The sequence below is a fragment of the Drosophila ficusphila genome, unplaced genomic scaffold (assembly GCF_018152265.1).
Source record: "Drosophila ficusphila isolate 14025-0441.05 unplaced genomic scaffold, ASM1815226v1 contig_288, whole genome shotgun sequence".
Taxonomy (NCBI): domain Eukaryota; kingdom Metazoa; phylum Arthropoda; class Insecta; order Diptera; family Drosophilidae; genus Drosophila; species Drosophila ficusphila.
Genome location: NW_025064191.1, coordinates 804,320 through 817,771, shown reverse-complemented (window position 1 = coordinate 817,771; position 13,452 = coordinate 804,320). Strand labels below are relative to the sequence as shown.

General features: G+C 48.6%; 1 protein-coding gene and 1 long non-coding RNA gene across 3 annotated transcripts in view; one reads left to right on the top strand and one right to left on the bottom strand.

Annotated features, from left to right (window-relative positions):
- Positions 1–13,452, top strand: part of LOC108099002 — a 259,141-nt gene that overhangs the window by 194,489 nt on the left and 51,200 nt on the right. For both annotated transcript variants that reach the window (XR_001771897.2, XR_001771896.2), the window contains exon 3: positions 2,470–2,535. This is a non-coding gene — a long non-coding RNA (uncharacterized LOC108099002). The remainder of the gene's footprint in view (positions 1–2,469; positions 2,536–13,452) is intronic.
- Positions 315–11,034, bottom strand: LOC108098984 (protein trachealess). The gene is given in 11 exon segments (XM_017202200.2): positions 315–1,819; positions 1,822–2,125; positions 2,199–2,346; positions 2,488–2,594; positions 2,656–2,849; positions 3,546–3,632; positions 3,977–4,098; positions 4,397–4,712; positions 4,957–5,024; positions 7,315–7,550; positions 10,088–11,034. Coding segments are annotated over 11 exon segments (2,964 nt in total). The 5' UTR covers positions 10,333–11,034; the 3' UTR covers positions 315–682.

Here is a 13,452-nt window from a genome sequence, read left to right as displayed (position 1 = left end):
GCATTTGATATGTTGTAAAAATGTTTAGGTATCATATATAATATATAAATGTATACATATCATAGTCGGTAACCTTAGTTATGCGTGCTTATGCGTTGCTAAAATTACAATTGAGTTAAATAATTAATAACAATTGGTTGGGAGGGGTTTACTATTTTAGTTCAAGCCGTTTTCCCTTTGATTCGCTCTCTTCGTTCATAGCGTTTTGTGTTCGGTCTCCTTTCCTTGGCACTCTATGCAAGTCTTATTACATCTTTAACTTTAACTAAGCTTATCCTTAGCCTACTCGTTAGTTTACGTTTAAATCAATTGCGTCTTGAGTATTTTTGCCTATAATTTCATTGGGTCTCAGTGTGTCCGAGTGCGGAGTGTGTGGATTCATAATTTACAGACTTAAGAACTATTTAACAACATTGAATGCTTTCTTTAACGCTTTAAGTTTTGCTCTTACGCTAGTCTAAATCTTAAGGATTGCCAGAGGGGAATGTCCTCCAGTTGAGCCATTCCCCCTCTACCCCGGATTCCCCTTCCTGGCGCTGAAGAACATCCTGGCCACCTTGCCCAGCGCTCCCACGAAATCCCACCGCTCCCCCGCCGCCTGGCCGCCACTGCATCCCACTGCTCCCTCCTGCTGATGGTGGTGGTGGTGGTGGTACTGGTCCTGCCCCTGGTCGTCCACCACCTAGGAGGGCGTGGAGTACCACCCGCTGGCCGGGCTGCCCTTGTGGTAGAGGTGGAAGCTCGAGTGCGGAGCGAAGTACTGCGGCTGGTCGAGGTTGCTGTAGGTGACCCCGCCCTCGGTGGTGGTGCTGCCCGCCGAAGGGTGCATCGTGGCGGTGTAGGAGGCCTGCGGCTTCAGCGGCAGCGTGGCCGGCACCACCTCTCCCGAACTGGTGGCGTACTGGCCGCGCAGAGGGTCCGGGGCGTAGTCGTAGCCCCCGTTGGAGGCCAGCACGGGCGCCGCCTTGCCCGGCTGGTTGGAGTCCCGCGGGGAGACCGAGCTGGGCGGGGTCATGGCGTTGTGGTAGTCGATGGAGCTGTGGTAGCCCCCGTAGGTGGACACTAAATTGGTGAACGCGTCCGCGGAGCCCTTCTGCCCGCCGGGATGACCTCCGGCGGCGGCCGAGTGCAGCTGCAGGTATTGGTTCTCGTACGAGGACTCGCTCCCCGGCGGCGTGGGCAGCGGCCCCGTCTGCTGGTCCCCGTAGAAGACCCCTGGTCCCACGCCCACTCCCACTCCCACTCCCGTGGGCGTCTGGCGGGCGGTGGCCCGGATCACGCTCTCCCGGTTGGCGTACAGCTGCCGCAGGAGCGCGGTGGCGGGCATCGGAGCAGGCGGCTGCTGGTAGGGCGATCCGCCGATCCACTGGATGGTGCTGCCCTTCTCGTTGGGGTCCATCTGCTGCTGCTGCTGCTGCTGTTGCTGCTGCTGCTGCTGCTTGAGCAGCGAGTCGGCGCTGAAGTCAGTGTTGTGGGGCGGAGCCACCGAGACGACGGCGACGGGCGAGGGCAGGTGCTTGGACATGGCCTGCTCCAGGTCCTTGACCGCCGAGTCCGCCGCCGAGGAGGAGGGCTGCTCGTCCACGATGGAGGGCAGGCGGCTGCGGGGCTGCTGATCCCGGTGATCCCGCTGCTCCATGGCCGGCAGCTTGGGCAGCGGCTGCTCGGGCATCGCCTGCTCCTGGAGGTGCTCCTCCGCCTGCTGCGAGGCCTTGGTCTTCCGCTTCCGCTTGCCGCCCGACTGCCCTGCGCCGCCTGAGGCGCTCCCATTCGGAGTAGCCGCCGGTACGGGAGTGGCCACCGTGGTGGGCAGCACCCCCCAGCGTCAATCTCCACCCCGAGGGGCGTGGGGCTGTCCTTGATGAGGGCGAGGCTGGCCAGGCTGCTGCCGTGCGAGGCGGCTGCACTGCGTCCCCTTCCGCGGTGCGAGTGGCCCTCGGCGTCGGTCTTCGGCGAGTTGAGCTTCATGTCGCCGGCGCTCAGGTGCGAGTTGCCCTCGCCGCTGGCGTCTCCGCCCGGGGATCCGCTGCTCTTGTCGTTCCCGAGGCCCTCCTCGTGCTTTATGCTGTCCGGACTGGGCTCCAGCTGGCAGCAGTCCAGGATCATGTTCTCGTTCTCCCGATTGCTAAGGGTTGAATGGCCCAATGGGGTGCAGTGGTTAGTGTTGTTTTTTTAATTGTTCTTCGAGGCAAACCCACCTGATCACGTAGTTCACGCAGATGATGTTCTGCTCGTCCGCGTTCTTGGTGCTGCAGACGACGGTGGCGCAGGTCTGGAGCCAGGTGTAGCCTCCGCTCTTGTTCATCAGTCGGTAGTAGCCCGTCAGCACCTGACCCTTCTCGATCACTAAAAAGAGTGGAGCAAATTGCAAAAACATGAATGTATTGTACATGAATTCATTGCAATTTTATAGATACAATGATTAAATTATTTTCATATTCTAATAGATTTCTCCACCTATCATTACAGGTATTCGAGGGTACTTACAATCAGAGTGGCTTTTCCGCAGGCGATTCGCATCTTCGGCGTGGCACAGTGAGTACAAACTTTTGTTTACCAGATCCTCAGGCGAGTAATCCAGAAGATCAGACACCCTTTGTAAAAAGAAACCACTTCGTTAGTTGGGAACACATAGTTAGTTATCAGATAACCTACCTTGGCTCGCAGTGGGCCACCCGGAGGTCAAAGTTCACCCGCGTGACGAACATGTCGCACTCCAAGCGGATCTCGTGGACCGACGGCGGAGGCAGTGCGATGGCCAGAGCCACCATTCCGAGGAGCGGCGGCTGCGACTTGCGGCTGTGGGAGAAGGTGTACTGGGGACGCAGCTTGCACAGCAGCAGGACCACCTGCAAAGGTTCCAAGGGAAGCCGGGAATCAGTTAGGACTCGGGATCTAACTTCTGGGCGAAGTCTCCGTTCGGGAGTTAAAACACTTTGCTCTTTGGCGGTGAAGGAGGGAATTCTTGTGAAAGAATATTTAACACTAAATCAAAATCATTTCCCAACAGAATGTTGGGAGAATATTGGGAGAATATGTATTGGAATTCTTCATTTGATGACTGTTTTTGGAACAAATTTAAATGATATCGTGGAATGATGGACTGTAATTGAAGATTTCATGATATACAAGGTGTATTTGTAGTATTGAAAGCTGGTGACTCATAAAGCCTAGCTTATTCTATAATTTGGTTTTCTTTGAAAGCTTTTTTTAAATGTGAAGTAAAAATTAGAAAATACAAAGTGGATGACAAACGAAAATAAAGAATATTGTAGAGAGCGTGTGGTGATTGCGGCGATTGATGATTGGTCGGTGGATGGATGATTGAAGCAGCTTCCGCACTATTTATTCGATACTGATCAATCTAAAATCAGTCAGTGGCTTTGCCTTGGTTGTTTTTTAGCAAACACAAAAATTATGGCCGAAATAGTAGTAAGGGAACTTAAAAAGCGATTTCCTCAGTAAATAATTTTGATAAGGTTTTGATTTTGCCTTGCATTTTAGCATTTTAGCATACAAACGTACTGATTTCAATTGATACGTACCGAATAGTTTGAGCCCGGATTCTTAACGTTTTTAGCATTGTTACTAGCATTGTTACCGTTGTTGCAATTGCTCGTTGCATCGCTGGCCTGTAGATAAGCAGTGGATGGGATGGTAATACGTAATACAAAATGCAGAAATGCAGGTAATGCAAGTTACACAACACAACCGAAAACCGAAAACGTTTTCTATGGGTTAGTCTTACAGCTACTCGCAACTCTTACATTAGACAAGCAAACAATTCCTAGGGCCAACGAAAGAGGTTAACTAAAACCAAAAACTAAGGAAAACTGAAAACAATAATCCCGAAAACTGTTCAGTTAGAAATACTGCTAAAAACGTGGGCAAGTAAATAAAAACAATACAGAACTCAAACGAAAAGAAATAAGGAAAGGTTCTTGGGAGGATAGAAAGTAAGGGTGTGGGAACTCACCCGATAGCCGGAGGACTTGAAGTGACAGCCGCGTTTGGTCAGCGTGGACTTCATCCGGATGCAGAAGCTCCGGTCGTAGCCCTTGTAGCCACTCGTCGAGGCTTGGGTCATCGAGGCGGCGACTGCAAGAACAGAAAGGGTTTCAGATTAGCTTTGGTCTTCTCATACTAAAAATCTCTCTTGAGCGGACAAAACTCTCTTGAGCGGACAATATTCTCTTGAGCGGACAAAACTCTCTTGAGCGGACAACACTGTTTTGAATTGTTTAACAGAAATCTTGTGATTTTTTAGTACGAATTTCTTCTTCGATTTCAAAAGATTTCTGCGTTTTCTTTTGGAAAACGTATTCGAATCCGAATCCCACCCTGCACCAGGTTTTCTGCCCGCTCCTGGTCCTTCGACAACTCGGACTTGACTCACCGTCGGGATTGTTCGTACCGTGAGTTCCACTGCCGTCGTCGGAGGCCCCGGAAGTGGGCGAGGCCATGCCCACTCCCGCTCCGCCGCCTCCGCCGCCGCTGCTCGAGCTGCCGCCTCCTCCGCCGCCGCCGCCGCCGCTCGTGAGGCTCAGGCCCAGCTGCTCGGCGATCTCCGAGTGGTCCGCCTGGTGGATGTAGTCGAAGATGCTGCTGCCCGTCATCTCCACTTGCGAGAGGCCCAGGTAGATGGACACCGTCTCGGAGATGTACAGGAATCGTCCGTCTGCCGCCACAGCCAAGGCGAATCCGTCCAAAGACTGCAGGGAATAAAAGCCAAGGGGGAAATGGTATTAAGTACACATGAATCTAAAGTTGTATTCAATCGTTTAACGTTTCTGGAAATAATTTCTACAGTGGTGGAACACCATGAAGTTCACACTGTATCTTCATATCGCAAGCGGGAATTTAATCATATGCACAAGATGGCCGCGGGCTATCTGTCTCGCGCTCTCTTTCTCTGGGCCTACTGCCGTCCCTTTCATAGGGCCACCATAATCTCACCTGCAGTATGTGGGTGCCCTGATGTTGCTCGAACAAATCAACAGCGGGACTGCGACGAATGGCGGCACCTGCGGAGAAAGGAGAGAGGAGAGGAGAAAGTTGAGCGGCGGTGGTTGGAAAGTATGCAAATGCATCGCAACACAAATAAAAACTAAATCGAGATAAAATTTATTGTTGGAAAAATGTTGAAATAGTTATTCACATTGTTTCAAATACGTTATTACCTTAACTGACTGATTCAACTAGCTCCCTGTGAAAACAAATAAATTTGCAGAAAAGCAATAGTTTGCCCATCAAGGTTCGTGTGTGACTCACCCCCCACTCAGCCACGTCCATGCTCTTGACCCAACTCATAAGTGATGCACCCCTGCCCCCAGAACAACAGACAACAACAACAACAACCGCAGGGCATCGTAAATATGAGAGCGGGCATTCAATATTTTCTCAGCTGAGGTCCTCGCCTCGCCAGCTTATTTATTTAATTCAATTATAGAATTTTACGATTATGGACGACTGACCGACCGGCCAGTCATAATTCGCACAAGTGCAAATCGCCCTTTATTCCGGCCCCTCAAATCCCCAGCGGATTCTCCAGTGGGCGACGCGCTAAGTTGGCAAACAGTTTCCGCTTCCGCTCGGACATGGCCATATGTGGCTGCGGTCCGGCCTTAATGACCTTCCCCCTGAACCACCCACTGAAACACCCCGCCATCCAACAAATACTTCCACTTCTACGCTCTTTTTTCTGCGGCTGTGGGTCAAATTGAAGTGCTTTTTATTGCCCCGCAGCTTGTTGCTCCTTCTCTCCCAAACCAAGACCCATGGCTTCTCCGGTTTCTCTACAACTTTTCTGGGTTTAGTTTCGCATAATAATCCAATTGAATGGATGAAGGCGTTACGGCCACTCCGCCGCCTCCCATACATAACGCCCCATTGATTTTGGATTATTTTTTAGTGCCTTGACTACCTTTTTGGCTTTTTGATGGCCCTCGCCTTTTGGCTCTGTCCGTTTCCACGTTTCCACTCCGCCACTCTGCCACTGTGCGAGTGCCAGCACGCAGAGAAAACATTGTTCAATGGGCCTAATTTATTTTCTCAATTAAATTTCAACTTGTTTAGCTTGATTTTTGATAGATGCCTAGAATCGGTGTGTGATATCATTAGAATACCAGATATGCACCTATTTTCGACAGATAATATAGACAATATCGTTAAAAAAAACCCCTTTTACCCCTGATATTTTCTGTAAGTGCAGTAGCAGTAGCCCGTTGCCAGTTGGCAGCTTTTGAATACTGTCTGAACCCGAACGAAACCTGGCCAAGAGTCGTGGGCTGTCGTCGTGGAATGCCTTTTTCACTTGACGTGACAATGCATTGTCAACGTCGTCGGAGCATGACGTGGCTGACTGGCGAATGGGGAATGGTGTGGATGGATACAGCCCGGTTATATAGCGGCTTGGAGTCACTGGCAATAACTTCTGTGCTTTGCTTTCAATGCTAAACTTAATGCGAGGCCAAGTGTCGACAAACTCGCCAACTTTAAGGGGTTCCGATTAGACACTTGTTGAATTTGTTAAAGAAAGAAGATTTTGATCTGCATTTTTTAATTTGTCTAATACTATATTCTGTATTATTAAATATCATTGCTCGGACCACTTGGAGTGTCTATGTGTGGACGAAAGGCAGAGAAATTTCCGATCGCTCATTTGCATTTGACGCAAGACGTCCGCCATATTGTCGGCCATTTTCGATCGTTATTGGCCAGAAAGAGACAGGGGAAGCGGTCGATTGGGCGGCAATTAAAACCGAAAGCAGGAAACTCATTTGCCTATATTTCGTGAGGAGCGAGCAGCCAGCTTCGCCTTAAGTGAAATCAAAACTTTATTTCTACGACAGAAATTATGCTCGTACGCACCTTAAAAAATTTTGTTGGCCAGCTAGCTCGGAAAGCAACAATTACTCGTTGACTTTGTCAACTGTTTTTAAGTTTTGTTTTGGGCTTTAGCCGGATTTGCATAAAATATCGTTATTAGGCGCAATTTATTTTTATTTGTTGCGCATGCGCGACCATTTTGGTCTCCGATTTGTGGGCAAAGGCGAGGGGCAACCGGCGTGAGGCTCTGTGACAGTTTGTGGAATTTCAGAAGGCCCCATTAAAGTGACTGATTGGTTTCCAATGACTTCGATATGGAAATCACTGTCTGCTGTTCTTGGAACTATGTTGAATTGTTGGCTAAGCTATTAAATACACATAGTCATCTCTGATTAAAGCCCTTACCTACGACTTTCCCCTGTACTTCTCTTTTAATGAAATTTCTTTATACCAACACCCATGGAATGAACTAAAGACGCTACTTACTTTTAAGCTTACTGCTGCTGGAGGCCTCCCGAGTCCATGGCGGATCGCCGTGTCCGGAGAAGTCCCTCAGCTTCAGGTAGCTGATGGTCAGTCTTATGATGGAGGCCTTGTCCAGCTGACTGGTGATGGCTGCCGGCAGCGGGAGCATCTTGGCCAGCTCGTAGAACTCGTAGTTCTCCTTCCCGCGACGCGATCTCGCCGCGTCCCTCGACTTCTCCTTGCGCAGTTCCAGGATGCTGTCAAAGAGAAGATAATTCCAGCCATGAGACACTCACTCAATAGTAGAATAGAAGAGGGAGACGCGAATCAATCAGTTTACATAAGTAGACACTGACGAATGGCTAGAGGATCGGTCCGAAAGACGACTCTCCTCACCATTCGCACCTGTCAGCACCGCGTTTTCGGCCATTTGTTTGGCCAAGCCACGGCTTTGTGATGGAATGGTGTCAGGCCAAACTAATTGCCCGACATTTGTCAGCCTTTCAGCGGGAAATAGGTTTCGGTTTCGGTCCTCGAATAGTTGGACAATAGTCGGTCAGACAGTTTGTCGCTGGACAAATGGCAGCCCATTTGTTGCAAGATTTCCCAAAGCCCCATTGTGTGAGAGAGTTTTTCCCAGCGAGTCTTGCGTCTTTCCCTGATGTTTTCATTACTGCTTCCCTGCACATCTTCGGATCTCTGTGAAAGAGCCGCCTCCCCGAGATGGGATCTCGTTATTTCCCCTAAACGCAACTCTTCATTCACTAAACTTGCAGCGCATTCACTCTCTAAAGGCCGCCGCTTCTCGCTCGGATCCGTAAGTCTGCCTGTAAGGCTGCCTGCTTTCGGGTCGGGCTTTGTGGACATGGATATGGATCTGCTCAACCTTCTGCGGTTCCGCTATCTGCAGGCGGCCATCTCTGAGAGCATCTTCGTCAGAAAACTTGGCTTCAAGTCTTCATAATTTACGTTTGTTGACAACTTCTTTGTTGTTGCTGTTAATGTTGCGAGTGTTGTTTTGACCTGCAGTGAAATCTTTGTGCGCTACGCGAAGCGAGAAGTGCATATTGATTCGGAGAGGCATTTCCAAAGGCAAACTTTTACTAAAGCCCAGATCAAACCATCCTCAAACAGAAAACAAACGTATTTTAATTCTTATTAGAAAACTGGGGTAATATTTTGTGTGTTTTCCTTGAACTGCGATTACGTAAGGACTTCACAAGGACATTCCCGCTGTGTCCTGGCCATATCTTATGGAAACTCTCACAAAGAGCGACAGGAGTGATAAAGCAATAACGGGACCCGAAACTATTTCTACCTCAACAAAAGGCCTCTAGGCCACACTTCTTAACCTTTATCCTTATGTTTTTCTTGTGCGAACCAAAGGACCTACAAAGGGAGAAAGGAAAATTCGATGACTTTCCCTGCTTTCTTTTCTGACCGCAGTAAGCCGCTTATGTTCTTCGGGATCCCTTAATTTCGGCATTAAGCCGCTAATCAAATTGCATCTGGGATATATAAAAATATTTGCACAACCGCGCCAATCAAGTGGAAAAGAGTTGCTCAAAGGATTTTTGATAAGATTAAGATTGGCGGATTTTTCACCCAGCTTTACAATTACACAATGGTTAAGGAGAGTTTTATTTATAGTAAAAACAGCGCTCTTCCCTTGATAGTGGACAATTCCAATAAATATTTAGCATACCAAGAACAAATTCAAAAACAATTTTTTTAAAAGAAAAACAAATACAATGGGACGATTTGTTAAAATTCATTTTTGGCAAGGCAGCAATTTCCTCGATTTAGGCAATTTTCGCTAATGACAGGCAATTTGTTCGCCCGTTAGACAGTGGCGAATTTCGTGCGAAATTAAAATCGAGACCGCACATCATTTGTCAAGGCAACACCTCCGGCTCATCGGACACATCGTCACCCCTCCCCGCCTCATTTGAATGGCATTTCGATATTGACGAGGCCAAGATTAATGTTTTTTGTACCCCAAAATGAGTTTTCCCCTTCGCAGGGAGGCAGAAAAACAGTTTCGGTTTCGCTCGCATGGGTTTTTTGAACCACGCGATTTTATTAGGAAAGCATTTACGGCGTGTACCGCAGGTACTGACATCTCACTAAACGCAATTTCAACACAACTAATTAAAAATGTTGTTGCTGTGAGCTGTTCGGATGTTTGGATGTTTAAACAAAAAGCAAGTGGCTGAGGGAAAACTGGCTTGGCCCGTGGCAAAGCCCGAGTCGGGGTTTCTTTTTAATTATCAAAATATTTTTATGGCCAAGACGACGACGCTTTCGGCTGAGATACGAATCTCCAAGTCGGAGCCGAAGACGCGGCTCTGAGATTCAGGCTAAAACTTAAGCCAAAGCCAAAGCCGAGTCGAGTGTGTTGTGTGTATTGTGTGTGTTGAGAGCCAGAAGCCGCGCGCGGCTCCAATAAAGCTACACAAAACGAAGTTTCAAGCCTGTGATGAGCGCATTAAAATAAATTTAAGAGCCCTCAAAATGTGCACAATGAAGGCGAGGTTTTTTGTTTGGGCTCGCACGGACTCTGCGAGTGCCCTACGTTAATTTTGATATGTAACTTATGATATGATATGACATATCAGTTCAAGTTAAATAATTAATATAGGAAGTTTTTTAGCTAGCCAAAAAATCGAGGGAATTCTTTTGAGGCCTAGGAGGATTATTGGAACCGTTTGCAATTTTACTTCTCCAGCAAAACCTAGCACTATGTTCCCAAACTTGGAATCGAAAACGGGTACTCTTTCGCAGGTTAACTAACCCGGGCTCGAGGGGCTGTTGCTGGGCGTGCATTCCGGGTCCGGGCGGCTGCTGGTGTCCGGGCATTTTGTTGTAGGGCGGCATGGCGCAGAGGTCCTGGGTGGGAACCATCCAGCTGTGGGTGAAGGGCACCGCCGGCATGCCCAAGGAGCCCATGGTGGCCATGTGGCCCCCGGGGTGTCCTGGCGTGGGCTGCCTCTGGTATCCGGCGTAGTCCATGGCCACGGCCGCCTGGTACGGCAACATTGCGAGGTTTGTGCGGGGCTTCTAAAGGCCTTTGGCTTCTGGGAAAGTTTTCTTATCTGTTTTTCACACTTGTTATCACTTGTTATTGCACTCGGTTTCGATTCAAGGATTCAAGGGGGCGTGACACTCGTTTTGAAGGCCGCATCCTTTTGTTGTCCGCGTCGCACAAACACACACGCACGTGTGGTACGTGTCTTCAGTTATCCTGCGAGGAAAGTACGGGTCACGCACTACGGATCGGGATCATCGGCAAACTAGCCGTCAATCGATTGGCATTCAAATGAGGCGCGTTCGCGTCCAGTTAATTTATCTCCGGCACTTGGCACGTCTCCGGGTTACTGGCTGCGGGTTACGGTGCGGCTCTGCGTTCTACGTTCTCCGGAATGAGACCTGCCAATTACGGACACGCACCGCTTTCAAGGGATGGTGGGCGATGGCCGGTGGGCGGTGGGCGGTAGGCGGTAGGGGAGAGAGATGGCCTCACGGATATGCGGACACACTTGCACGGCCGAGCTGCGTACGTGAAACTGCAGCTGATGACGCTGAACACGAAATACTGAATGCCGAATACCGAATACCAAATACCGAATACGGAATTCAGAGTACGGATGCGGAGAACTGTGAGTTCGGAGCACGGAGCACGGAGTACGGTATGCGGTACGTCCGTCGCTGGCGACGAGTACGTGCAGAATAATCCAGAGTCACGTTCACGTCACCGAACAAAACCAAAGCAGGGCAAAAAGGCACTGAGAGAGAGGCAGAGAGAGCGAGCGAGAGGGGGCTAGCCAGCGAGCGAGCGAGAGGGCACACCCAATTTTTGGGGGTGACTCGAAGACAGAAAAACAACGAAGCAACGGCGCCAAGTGCTTGCGGGCATTAAGGTAACCAAAAAATAAGGATTTCTTATTTTCGACCCGTTAAAATATTTTTTTTAAATTTCTATGGTAAGAAGTTTAAACAAAAGTATTTCGCTTACTAAACTATTTGAAGGGGTCTTCCGGAAATTTACTAAGCTATAAAAATTCTTAACCTGAAAGCTTAGCTTTAGCTCAGTTTAACAATAATCATTGAAAATGTCCAATTACTTAGGCTTCCTTAGCTGCGATTTGGCTTACTTTTATCATCAAAAAATTTAAAATGAAATAGAAAATGCAGAACCAAACATTATTTACTAAAATTAAAAAAAAAAAACTTGTGTTGAGAATAGTTACTGCTCAACAAATTAGAGTCACCCTGATGTTTTAGGGCCTGTAAGTTTGTCTGTGTCCGTGTTGGCCGTGTTGGATGCGTGTCTGTGTGGGTGAGCAGCACCTGACCGCCGGCAGAGTCATGTGCGAGCAGCGCCAGTAGCATTTTAAGCAGCCTCACGCTCTCCGCACACACACCACTACCCAACTCCGCCGAGCACACACATGCACACACTGTACACACAATGGGGGGCGGGTGTGTGTGCGTGCAAATGGGCGGGACGTGACACGGCGTCGAATCGGAATCGACATAGTGCGCATACCAAATGAGCCGCATACTCAACGGCAGAGCAAGCGAGATAGCAGGAGCCGCCTGAAAGAGATGGCTGAATGTACGTGCCCGTTGGCAAACGTGCTTGCCTTAGTGCCATCTCGTTCGCTCACCCGTCTGTAACCCATCTGACTGCGTTTATGTACTTCGCAGCGACAGAAAGAGAAAGGAACAGAGCTTTTGTTTGGCGCTGCAGCACGCGCAGCAATTAGTTTACTTCTTTACACATTTGGGGATTCGCGGGCCTCTCGCTCGCACTTATGTGCTGCGTGGGTGTTAGTTGCTGCCTCGCCTTTTTATGTGTGTTTGTGTATGTGACCAAAATGCCAATGGAAAGCGAAGAAACTGAAGCCTACGGATGGATATATCCTGCGGAATAAACGCGAACCCTTGAACTGGGGGGCTATACAGGATATAGTGTGAAAAGGTAGTTCAGGTGGGGGTGGACGTTTTGTTATTCCAACCGCGCACAGACAGGAGCTGTCTTTCTTATGTGCCTATTTGTATAGTACTCCCCCACCACTCTCACATATCACACCCCCATAAAAACCCCACAAAGAAACGGCAACATCCTTTTAATTTCCAAGGAAAAAAGGTTCAATTGTCAAGGTGGCGGTCGCCGTTTAGCTGCCAACATTGAAAACTAACTGATAAGGGGAGAAGTTTGGGCAAATCATTGATTAAAATGAAAAAAGTGTTGGGGATAAAAATTTATGTTTTTACATGGCAGAGGTCAAGAAAGTACTATAACGCCAAGAGGTCTATTTTAGAAACAAAATTGTGATGTTTTTTTTGTTATCAATACATACATATTATGTTAAAATATAATGCATAAATCTCGTGGGGATTAAAACATCTTCGGTTTTCGTTCAAAAATCAGAGCAAATTTGGTTTCTTGACCTTAACCATAGGCAATGTTTAGGACACCCCGCTAGACCGCCGACCCACCGGGAGTAGTATAAACATTACGTAAGCGCAACGTAACTGGAACATGTGTAGAAACCGAAACGTGATCGATTTCTTGGGAGAGAGTGAGTGAGATGGCAAGGAGACAAGTTGGCGTAGCGAATTCTCCCACAATTACGGCGGCGGCAATTGTGAATTTTAAAAAGGAAACGTGCCAAGTGCTTGGGTCAGGCGCCGAGGGGTTAAGGGGGTTGGCTGGGGTTTGCGGGGCCAGCGGGGGTGTCCAGGTCCAGGAGAAAAAGAAGAGGTGGTCGAGAGTAGACAATGAATGAGGAACTCGAATTCAACGCTCGCCATAAAAATCGAACGTGGAAAGCGTTCGCGCTTCCGGAATGAATGGCAGGATGTTCGGGGGTTTTGGGGGGTAAAGGGGGGTCGGTGGGCCATGTCCATGTTCACGTTCACGTCCAGACACCAAGCAGACATCGTGGCCATCATCATCTTCTTGGTCATCATCATTGTGGGGCAGGCAGGGATTGGAATTGTCCAGAGGAGAGTGGAAGAACCTTCTTCTGTAGGTCCGAAATCGGCCGTGAGTGCACACTGAACAAAAAACTGTGGTCACTCAGTTAACATATTATTAACTCGTAAAATTTTGATTAGATACATTAATCAAAGGATTAGCGTGACCCCAGA